This window comes from Dendronephthya gigantea, unplaced genomic scaffold, assembly GCF_004324835.1.
Source record: "Dendronephthya gigantea isolate DGI-Jeju-01 unplaced genomic scaffold, DenGig_1.0 000168F, whole genome shotgun sequence".
Lineage (NCBI taxonomy): Eukaryota > Metazoa > Cnidaria > Anthozoa > Malacalcyonacea > Nephtheidae > Dendronephthya > Dendronephthya gigantea.
This window is the reverse complement of record NW_021163178.1, coordinates 142,160-154,150: the sequence shown is the minus strand read 5'-3', so window position 1 is coordinate 154,150 and position 11,991 is coordinate 142,160. Positions and strand designations below refer to the sequence as shown.

Sequence of the window (11,991 nt, the reverse complement as noted above, 5' to 3'; positions counted from 1 at the left end):
TCTTTTGAACAAATGAAATTATCACCATAACCTTTCCTTAGAAGAAAGAAATCAAAGGCCTACCTATATAAAAATATTAATTTAATAGCTTGTTTATCCAGCACATACCATAGCCTTTGGTTAAAAAAGCAGCACTTAGTTTGTCACTAGCTATTTGTTTTCCGAACAGGTTGACAATTCTTCATTTCGTTGTATATAAATTATGACATTTCAATTGCCATTTAGCTTAGGGTTGTTGAACTGTCACATTAATTTGTTGGCTGTAAAGGGATTGAAATTTGTTTACATGTTTCTCATTCCGGGTTTTAAAGATTGCGAAGATTCTCCGTTCCGGCTTTTAAAAATTTCCCATTCCCCGTTCCCCGTTCCTGGTTCCCCGTTCCTTGATTCCCCGTTCCTGGTTTTAAAGATAGCCTATGGAAGAGAAATTCCTAAGAATTTTCAGCAATATTCTGTTAACAGGTAAGCACTAGTTTCTGCTGAGGGCCGTCTGAGCAGCGACTATGCGTCATAGTTACTGGCGAGGGAGCCAATGAGAATGCTCGAAAAACATTTTTCCATACTGAAATTATACATCCATGCAAAGTCCCTTCGCCTGAAGCAATAAACAAGTATTTCCAACAGTGAAATTCTGCAATACTCATTTCTGCTGAATGATCGAAGTCGTAAAGTAAAATCCTATATTAAGTACAACTATAAAGTCAACTCTCGAGGTATCAAATTCAGCTATAATCATAATTGTGCTACGAAGAGTTTTAAATACTACAATTTTTAGCGAAATTTCAATTACTTTTTAAACAGATTCACCTTTAAAATATATATACTTTCCCAAATTTTACAATTTTACGAGTCAATTTTTCGTATGTTTTTAGACCATACAAATGAAAAATACTATTTAAAAAAAATATTACAATTCAAAATATCAGTTATGCTGACGTGACCCAAATTTTTATTTAGCCAATCGCACGTTTTTAAACGACCAGTTTTAACTCGTCTTGAACCCACGCATGCGCATAACTTCGCATTCCTGGGCGTAATTAAAATCTCCGGGCGGAATTAGTACCCTCGCACCGGCTCGGGGATAATATAAGATTAGGTCTGGTTATAGCTTAAGAAATTGTTTGTTTCATTTGAATGACGACGAAACTACCTGATTGTGTAAAAAAAACTTTAAAAGGAATAATTTATGACATTTAAATTTATTCTAAAAATTAAATTTTGTTTCCAAAATTGGTACTACGAGCACAAAGTCATTATGCAAATTGCAAGAATTTATCATTGTTACTAGGAATTTTCTTATTTCGAAAATGATTACCGTATTCGAAATGATGATTTTGATATATTTTGGTGGAAATCTGATCAACGGAAACGAGGATATCCCCATTTGTCACAAACAATTGACTGAGCTTAAAGATGACGTCAAAGCATGGCGGACCAGATGTTTGAACGCCAAAACTGGAAAAGAAGTTGAATCTCAAAATTGTCAGACAGCGAAAGAATACCACAAGAACAGAATGCGTATACATGTGGAGATATGTTTCTATGATGGTACTTACATTAATATAATTTTTAACGGACAACAACTTTTTCAAGTACATTCGACTGAGGTTTACGTGTTAATGAAATTACGTCAAAAACGCAATAACATGCACTCGAAACAGTAGTCTTAACAATACTGCGACTTTATTGGCTATGAGGATAGCAATTTGAGCATTAATTGCATCTTTTACGATGTGTAATTGCACTCTTGTATAAAGCCAATACTGTTTCAAGGAGAGGAGTGTTTTCTGGCCCGACCAGACATAAATTCCAAATGCTTTACTCTACCCATCTCAAAATATTACTCATTTCCTAGGACCTTATCCAGAACAATATTTGCTCTTGGGGAACCAGAGTGGAATCTTAGCGGTAGATTTGACTACACTTGATGACACGGTAATTATCCATGGCAAAAAATATGCTTACGCGCTAGATATTGATACGGTGGACAAGAAAATATACTTTGCAGAATATGAGAAAGCGATTTATCGAGCGAATTACGACGGCACAAATGAAGAAGTCGCTGTAAAGGATGCTGCAATGGTATCAGCATTAACAATTGATTGGATAGGACGTCGTATTTTCTGGAGTTGTAGCCACCCAGGGAGCATCAATGTGGCGACATTGGACGGCAAGGATAAAGGAAAGCTAATTCCATCCTTCTATGCTTTAGCATTGGCAATTGACCCCATCGCTGGGTAAGTATTGCAAATTAAAGTAACCTGATTCACAGTATTTGCAGCCACTGTCATCACTTGATCGCTCAAGTGGGTATTGTGTTTCTCTGTAGATTCCTCTTTTGGACTGAGGTATTTGGAATGGGGAAAAAAGATTTGGCCACTAAAGATGAAAGTATATTAAAGAAGATTTCTCATCTATTTTTCGCATTTGATGGCCCTGTGTCTGTAGATTATGACAGCAAGAAAGTGTACGCGATTGATTACGACTTGAAGGAAGTCGTAATTGAAATGGATTACCATGGTCGTGGAAAGAATCAAATGTTTGATGGTTATTTACAGGATGTTATTGGAGGCGTTATTTACTGGAAAACAAAAGAATCGATCGTTATAAATATAATGAACATCTCCAGCAGAAATATTTTAGGTCATATTCGGTTACCAAAAAGCTACAATGCAAAAATTCTTCTGGTCGTAGACGAAAATCGACAACCAGAAGGTATGATTCTACAGTGCAAACAACGACATTAGTTCAAATAGAAATTTTCATAAAATGGTATTAAATTTACGCAATCCTGGCGTGAAACTACTCAATGTTGTATAAATTCTCTAATATTCCTTCTAAAAAAATTAATTGAGATTTAAAAAGTCCTATTGATGAAAATGTGCACATCGCGATATTAGTTTCATGTCGGAAAAGCGGCATTAATCCCATCAGAAAATCGTTTATTATCTAATTTTTTATTGGAATTGTCGGTTTTCATTGTTGATACACTGACACAAAATTTTATAAATTCACGCAGTGATAGAAATGGAACACGGAGTGATTCCATTCATTCAATTGAGCCAGTTGTTTGCCGACATGAGCCCCGTGCATGAAGTCTGATCGCATAAGAAAGTCGGTCGTTCACTGAATCTGTGAGTTTCTAAATGGTAGACTTAGGGGTGGAAGTTGCGGATTCTTTTATTGCCATCTACAGGTCATTTTTGCAATTGGAAGAATACTGCTTCCCATCGACATAAACCTGGCGCTTAATGATCGACAAAATTATTAGGTTATCATCCATGAATCCAATACATTTCAAAAACGCTTTTGTCGCATGGGACGCAGCGTTGTCATGCATGAAGATGATCTTCTTCAATTGTGACAATGGAAGGTCATCCAGCCATGGTTCAAGGACATTCTTCAAACCTCCTTAGAGATCTCATCTTAGAAGGATTGTGCAAAAACCTTTTTAATGTCACAACATGGCGACTTATTTTTTCGGCTATAGCTTTGCATGGGTGTTTTATACCCTTAGCTATTTCTTTGATAATAACGCTTTTCTCGCCTTCTGTTAGGTCTTTACCTCGTCCCATCGGGATCACAGATTTTTTAAACTAATGGATTTTTAATCACGTGACCAACATAAAATGTAAACAATGTTTCCACAATTTTCCCCAAATGATCACAGATTCACGTGAATTATGCGGCTAATTTAAATGTTTGAGTATTGCTAAAATCTATTATAAAACTAATATCGTGGTTCGCACTGTATAGCCTTATTTTCACAAATGAGTAATTTTTAAACGATTAAAACAATAAATACTGTACTGTGTGTTACCGAGCGTGAGGTCTGTACTGTTAAATATCAATTTTTAAGTCCATACAAAAAAGCTCGGTCTGATATTTCACTCTACAGACCGAACAAGCAAGGTTAATAATTGATTGATTATATCACTGAACTGCATGCGTGAGACATTCGGGATACTGGTCCAGATACGGAATATACAGACCACGGTCCTGACATTGGGTTATACGGACCTCTCGTCAACCAATCAGAATAGAGGATTTTGAAAAGCCATAAAATAATAACTAATACTTCAAACATCGAAATATATGTAGGCTGCTAGAAATATATTGATACTGAAGAGATTGCATGATTCACATTCTTAATCATTATTTAACTATAACTAAACGTATTCCCATTTAAAATACACCATTTATAATACCCACTGAGCAGAAGAGTTTTATAGTAAGACCAGTTGTATACTTGTATACTCGTAAAAAGGAGAAATTGTTTCCACATTTTAAACCTTATCACTGATAATTAAATATTTATTAATTTTTCATTCAAAGGAAGATGCTTAAAGCTTTCATGTCTCCACGGTTACTGTTCTAACACTAACGGCTCTGAAATTTGTCATTGTGATAAGGGTTTCAAATACAACGGACATGCTTGCACAGGTATGTGTAATAAATAATTACCTACTATTTCTCCCAGACATCGTTCCATTATAAGTTCTTTAAAAGTTGCATTGCGTTATGATAGTAAATTTGTTCGTTTGTTTGTGGAAACACCATAATTTAGTTGTGCGATTTTAGTAATAGGAGCAGCTGATCACAACACTTTTTAATTAAAAAGATTCGGGTGACTGGGCAATGTCTTTGGCAAACAAAGAGTATAATACCTCCCAGGTAGAGGGTAAACTTACTCGCCAGAACTACTGTCTCCCATACTGAATTAAATCATAAAGTCTCAGACAGGAGTATCTAAGCTAGACAGAACAATTATTAATAGTAATTACACTGAGTGGAGTGCAATTTGGTGTGAAATCAAACACGTGATTAGAAAATTTGTAATCACAAGTTTGATTTCACACCAAAATTGCACGACACGAAGTGTAATTTCCACTTTATTATATTCATTTTGAAATCACACAAATTAAAAAATGAAAAACGATTTATTGGCTGAAAGGACCGTAAACGGTGTAAAATGCGAGTAATTTTCATCTATTTTTGTCAAGAAAATTCGCGGGGCATTTAAAATTCAAAATAACATAATTTTGTGCCGTTTTCCCCTGTAATTTGATTGGATAGTTACACTGAAATACTAAATCTGATTGGTTATTGTGTTGCAGACTGCAGAGATTCAATCTCATTGGATTATAAATGATGTGATTAATGCTCAAAAATAGTGCGATTTTGGAATTAATCACACTATTCTTAACCAACCAGATTGCAAGAAACACCACTGATTTCAAAATGAATATAATAATATATATAATTAATAGTTACTATATGCTTTCAGATATCGTTACTATTCCGTTTAGATATCGATGAATGCATGTCATCACCATGCAATCAAAAAGGTTTTGAACGCTCGTGCAAAAACATACCAGGTTCTTTCGTTTGTACTTGCAAGAATGGGACTATTTTCGATGGAGTTACATGCTCAGGTACGTGCTCGCAATTTAGTTCTTTAATTTCCCTCAAAACCTGTTACAACCTGCCTGTTATGTGTGAAAGTTATTTGTGATGCCTCGTAGCGAGTATCTACGGTAATTTCGAAAAATAAAAAATTTGGAAGGAATTTTTACGGCGCCTAGCTCGCATACCCTTTAACAAAATACATAAATTCCCAAAGGTATACCATATCGCGTTTTCAAATATATTTTTGAATTTCAAGGAATGACTAAAATCCTTCACGAAAATTTATATTAAGGATATGGGGGGGGGGGGGGGTCAAAGAACATTTAAGTGTTTATCCTATAAAATGTTCTTCTTCTTTCTAAGACTTGAATCATTGTGTGTGTTCATGAAACACCCGACTATATGACGATGCCTATATATGCTCAACTGATTTTGTTGAATCGTGCTATAGGTGCAGGGATTCTTTAAATATTTCTACACCAAGTTCTCTATCCATTACAATAATATATTATGTGATTTGACTTGAACCCATAAAAAAGTTAGCTTAAAGAAGAAAACATTAACACTGAATACCAATTGTGCGGTGCAGCAACAACGGCGAATATATCTTTACATGTGTATACTGAATTGTCTATATTAGCCCACTCTGAACTGCAAATCCGATTAAATGGTTCAAGTACTAACATGAGCGGAAGAGTGGAAATATATCATCCAACATTTGGCTGGGGCACAATCTGTGATAAAGCAGGTATGGAATTGGCATCGTTTTCTCTTGGTGATGTCATCTGTCGTCAATTGGGTTTCGCTGGAAAACGAAATTTGAGGCACTTTGGCGAAGGAAGTGGTCCTGTATTGCTTTCTGAAGTCTCCTGCACGCCATTCGGTGATGAAATATACATCTGGGATTGCAGACATGCTGGATGGAATATGCCTACTTTAACCTGCACACACGATCGTGATGTCGGTGTGAATTGCTACTGAGATCACGATAATTTACTCGGCTTGGCTAGCATGGCAAATTAGTCCTTCTGTGATGCTATGCTAAAATTTTGGTGTTGAGCAACCGTGAAAACAATGCTCTATTAAATAAATGAATAATGATAATAAATGAAAATTAGGCATCGCGGGACTAAATCGTCAGGCTGGTTACGCCACTGCTCTGGATTGGATTGTGAACAGAAGTAATTTTTTTTTCTAATACACACGTAAAAGTTTAAAATCATTCAAATAACACTTATGAAAAAATCAACGATTCAAAAAACTCGACGGTGGAAAGCCGCCTTATACTTACTTCGTTAATATATTGTCTGTAATTTGCTGAACTATAAACAATTCCCTATTCTTTGTACGACTAAAAGCTAGTTGAGAACGCGATGACAACCTCTACGATAAAATATACGTACTCGTGTCATGTAGGCACATACCAGAGACTACCTGGCCCTCCTTTTTTTATTCTATCCGTAATGATCCAGTTTGATTGATCTATAATCCAATAGGTCATGTGATATAACGTGTGATTTAGTCCATTTTCTGGATTATAATTATTATAGTATATATTTTAACCAGCTAGAGAGTGTGAATGGAGCAGGATGTTAGAAAAATGGTTGGTTTTCCTGTTTTTATCATTTGTGTCAGACAAAAATTTCCAGTCTGTAAAAAGGGAATAAAATATTGACTACATATGAGAGATGTATAATCGATAGATGTCGCATGATCAATTTTTCTGATTGTATTCTTTTGAAATTTTAAGCTCATCCTATGAGATTAGTTCCGCTCGACCGTTTTAACTACAAAGCGAGCATAAAAATTCGATCAGGCGACATTTTGCGCTAAATGGCATCCGCCTTAAGGCACTTTGTTGTTCTATAAAAACAGTCTGGTTATTTCATAATTTAACTCGTTTTTCTGTAAATAAGATTTTGTAGGATTTGGGTTAATGTTTACGGGAACTAATTAAATAAAGTATAATTTATTCACATTATTAGTACTAGGGAAATTTACAATAATCAATCATGCATTAAAATTAAGTATAATAGTTCTACAGACTATTTACAAAAACAATTTAACTAGACTACTCGCTTATGTTGGAGTTCCATTCCGACAACGTAATGTCGTTAGTTGATGTGATGGACGCAGTCCTCCAACTTCGACTGCCACGAACACACACCACGCGAGCTCTAAGCAAAGCAAAGGCGATCTTTCGCACTATTATTTCGTACTAGATTACGGGAACTAATTGGTGAACTAATTAACTATGACAGATAATTTTAGTACCTGTCATTACACTTGTTATTTTATCATAATTAAGTATATAATTCAGTAGTATTTAATCAGTATTAGTAAGTACTGGCATTTGGTCAATACTGAAATTTTACCTAGTAAAAATTATAAAGTGCAATCCTATGTTGTTTTTTTTTAATTTTGATGAGCGTTCCTTATCAATTAAAGGTTTTTGGAAGGAGTGGTGTTTCTAATAATGACTATTATTCACTTCCTAGAGAACGTAGAAAGATTGCCAATAGGGAGCTTTAGCAGCGACTACGAGTACGACTGCGAGATTCGTCATTCTCGCGTGTTGTTTACTTACGCCATCAGCCAAAGCTTGTAATCGTAGCCTACAACTTGGTACGGTGCCATTAACACCAGGGGCCGGTTGTATCAAGCCCGTTTAGCTTAAACGGTGGTTAAGTTCAAAATAGAAAGCAAGTGTATCGCTTTATTCAACAAGCAAGCACTAAATAATGCTTTTAACCATAATACAAAGATACTGTTTACAACTACATATTCAGTGCATAATATTCAAGTTGACTCATTCAAGAGAGATGTAAGAGTGTTATTTAATTTTGACTTATCCACCGTTTAAGCTAAACGGGCTTGATACAACCGGCCCCAGAATTGTATTGGGTAGTCATCTTTAACATTTCAGTGAGCAGCTAGGTTATATATATATATATATCAACCATTCATGTCGCATGTTGGCATGATATAATTGTTTTTGATGGTCTTATTAAAGTTCTCCACTATTTCTTATTGGGTGCTTGCATTTTAAGAAGTGAAATATGAAACTGTACTCTAGTGCCACATTGATCAATAATCTGACACTAGATATTAAATAATGATTTGCGGTATGGTATCACATCCCACAAGTTATTTAATGCTTATAATGTATGATAATTTATCATGTAGCATAATCTGCAATAGATTGCTGCTTCGTTAGTATGTAATATCTATGAACAACCTGTGCATTTTTCAAATTATGAAGAAAAAAGATGTGGAGCACCTTGAGATTAGTTATATATAAATGATAAATCTGTATTATATCTGGACATTTTCAGGACAAATTGCATGCAGGGTACAATCATTTTCAAAAGAGTTGGGGCAGTTAGCCAAATTAACGATTTATAAGCCAAACCCAGATCCCCGCGCCCCTTTTTCAATGTTGTGACCCAAATAGACGGACATTTTGTTCCGAAACGTCTTTGGATTTGAAAACCAACATTGATTGGGGGGAGGGGGGGGGATGTATAGAAATCATCCTATATAGTAGATTTTAGCTAAAAATAGTAGGTGTCCCAACTACTTATGAAAATGATTGTAGGTACTATATAGCCTTTAGCAATAACACTTTGAATGAACCTTTAAGGGATCTTGGACACACAAACGTCCTGCTGCTGTGTTCGTTAACTTAATGACAACACTTTTCCCCACTGGATCTATCACGTAAATACCATCACTGCCAAGAACATTATTGATAGTTCACATTTGTGATATAGTGAGTCACAAAATTTTGTGATAGTAAGATGGATCAGGGTTTTCACTGTTGAATATGTTTTGTGTAACGAATTAAAACTAATGATCGATTGACTGAAATATCTTGTTGAAAATTTCCATGTCGAGGCCGCCTTTTGCTTAGAACAATTAACTATGGAAAAGCCGCAAATATTAAGTGTTGAATTTCAATAGGTTTTTACAGAATCTGCAGAGCCGAGGCAGAAATACGCGATTTTCCTCATGATTTTTAATCGAGGTCATATTTGGTAATTTTTTCCTCTAGCGCCGTTTACACTACACTCTATTAATTGTCTTCGGAAGGCTAGAATATACGGTATATATTATTAAATGATAAATATACACCCCTCTAAATTAAGCTTCTAGCTCTTTCCCTGAATCCTTGTTTGCGAACTACAAAAATCTAAGGCAGCACATTCACGCTGTGACTTTGTTTTTGTGTATTGCCTATTAGATTGTTTGTGATGTATCGCGATTTGCTTAGGTAATACCAAGACATAGACTTGTCAAAGAAAAATCTCAGCCACCACAATTTAATGTTTGAGGCTATTGCATGTCAAGGCTAACACTTCAGCAAAGACACATTGAAAACCTCATTTAGCCAATCAAGTAAAGCAGTTTTACCCACAGGCGGAATTTTTCGATCGAACGAATTTTTTCGCTGGATTTACTTTTTATGTAAATAGACCCTTTCGATAATTACGTCACAACATTGTTAACTGCGTCAGAATGACGTCAGCACATAGTTTTGCGGTGGATATTATTATTTTCATTTCTTGTGGAGCCGCGCGCTTGCTAGCCTGTTGGTTGCACATGTTGATGCGCAGGCTAATCTGACAAACGAATCGCCATGTTACATTTTCACGAGGAAAGATATCCTGATTCTTGATTCCTGAAGATCACACAGAGATCAAAATGCCACCGCTAAACGTGACGCAGATTTAAATGAGATGGATTTACTCTGACTTTTATTTTTCTACAGTGACACTAAAACGCGGTTTCCAGACCACGATCGTGATTGGCTAACGTAAATCAATAAAATCTTGTCCCCTGAGCCCGCGATTTTTCCTGCTCTAGTTTTCCCCATCAGATTCGCGTGTGATTTTCATATCAAAAATGGAGAAAAACAACGTTTAAAGCAATGAGAACCAACATCGAATTGGAATAGTAAACGGCTGAAAGATTTTAACAGCGGAGCGACTCCATGCAAAGTTAGAATCGAAAAGAAAACAAAACATTAATATTTAATAAGTAAAAAAGTTAAACTTTTTACATGCAGGAGGTAATTATTTTAATAAATTTGAAGAACAAAATCTCTGAACAGTAGATATTGAACGAAATTTAGTTTGGAAGAGATTGAGTGAGTTATTTCCAGCCTGGTTTATCACGCGGGCAAGCCTGGAGGATTTAATCACATATATATGAGAAATATTTTGTTTAGACTGGATGGACCAGTAATCATTGTATCAGTATATGAATTCAATTCTGAGTTCCCAACACTCACGCTTAACCAAAAACGACCGTTAGACAATTTTGGCACACAATTATTCATTCAACACTTGGTCTCAACGTTAATCGCGGAATAATATTCATACCCATCAGTTCTTGGAATAATAGTTTTGTCGTGTAGGGAATCTTGATTGAGGAAATATCATGCGAGGACTGACAGAAATGGCACCATCCGGAATATCCTATTAAACCACATTTAGCACATACGTCGACTTCAAACTGATCACTGGATATCGTTAAACGTTCAACCAGCAGCATACTAGGAAAAAATAAAGATTGTCTTCAGGATAAGACGATTGTGCAAACGACCGTGTAGTTTGAACACTTTACAGCAGTTCAGCTAATTTGTATTCCTGACACTTTGTAATACTGGAAAGGGAGAAAGAGGCTATGTAAGGGACCGGTCATAAAGTAAAAAAAAGGGGGGGGGGGTGTTGCAACAAATATAGGAGTCAGCCAGTATTTTTGAGATGCACGTTTGAATGGATTAGTTATAGCAAGTTAAATGGGATCGACGGTTGGGTGGGCTATATAAAAATATGCCGTAAATATTTGAAATACAATTTTACGTTTCTAAAAATAAAAATATAACATTTTAGGATTCAAAAGAGAAATTCACACATGGTCTTTATATTTCAATGAAAATACCTATAACAAAAACTATTTTACAACGCTGAAACGCTCATTTCCCTGAAAGGTTGGGTCATAATTTTTCAGCACCTATTTAGATGGAGCATGAACACTAGCAATATAAAAGTTTTGTTTCATGTAGTTGTTAGTTAGCTGTTGTTGACTCCAGTACTTGTAAGTTGTACAAGTTTTCGTTAATAAATATTGTTATACATAAGTCTTCCACCGTCATCAGTTTAACAGGAGCAACAAATTTTCGTGCAACTATGCATGAGGGGGTAGGCTAGCTACAAAAATGCACACACCAAATGTGTGATTTTCCCAGATAACCCTCCCGCTTTATTTACATTTTGTCCTGTCCTTAAGCAGGCACACCATACCTCGTTCCATAACCTATCAAACAATCTCTTTCCATTTCTCCCAATCGTAGTCCACCATCCAGAAATGATTCTGATTGGTTGTTCACGCCGTTTTAATTTTGAAATACGAAAAACCGTTACAAATCGGAAGCCAGGATTTCTGGCTTCCGGTTTGGATTATCCCAGAGCCTTTGTTTTCTCGCCAGAGGAATCGCGGGCTCGGGGAACAAGATTGAAGACAAGGATGTTGCAGATCTCGTGCACAGTTGTTCTCGTCCGTTTTTCTTACCAGTTT

At 35.8% G+C, this 11,991-nt stretch overlaps 1 protein-coding gene across 1 annotated transcript; it reads left to right on the top strand.

Annotated features, from left to right (window-relative positions):
* Positions 1-2,434: 2,434 nt before the first annotated feature.
* Positions 2,435-6,463, top strand: LOC114537897 (neurotrypsin-like). The gene is made up of 4 exons (XM_028559009.1): positions 2,435-2,715; positions 4,336-4,443; positions 5,310-5,435; positions 6,050-6,463. Exons 1-4 carry the CDS (start codon positions 2,508-2,510, stop codon positions 6,388-6,390), a joined length of 783 nt encoding a protein of 260 aa, XP_028414810.1. The 5' UTR covers positions 2,435-2,507; the 3' UTR covers positions 6,391-6,463.
* The last annotated feature ends 5,528 nt before the right edge of the window (positions 6,464-11,991 follow it).

Bases quoted from the DNA above. Each gene is read 5' to 3' on its own strand.
- LOC114537897 (XM_028559009.1), top strand. From the start codon at position 2,508: ATGGATTACCATGGTCGTGGAAAGAATCAAATGTTTGATGGTTATTTA. The intron at 4,444-5,309 runs GTATGTGTAATA...TATTCCGTTTAG, and splicing joins CAACGGACATGCTTGCACAG to ATATCGATGAATGCATGTCA. The intron at 5,436-6,049 runs GTACGTGCTCGC...TGTCTATATTAG, and splicing joins CGATGGAGTTACATGCTCAG to CCCACTCTGAACTGCAAATC.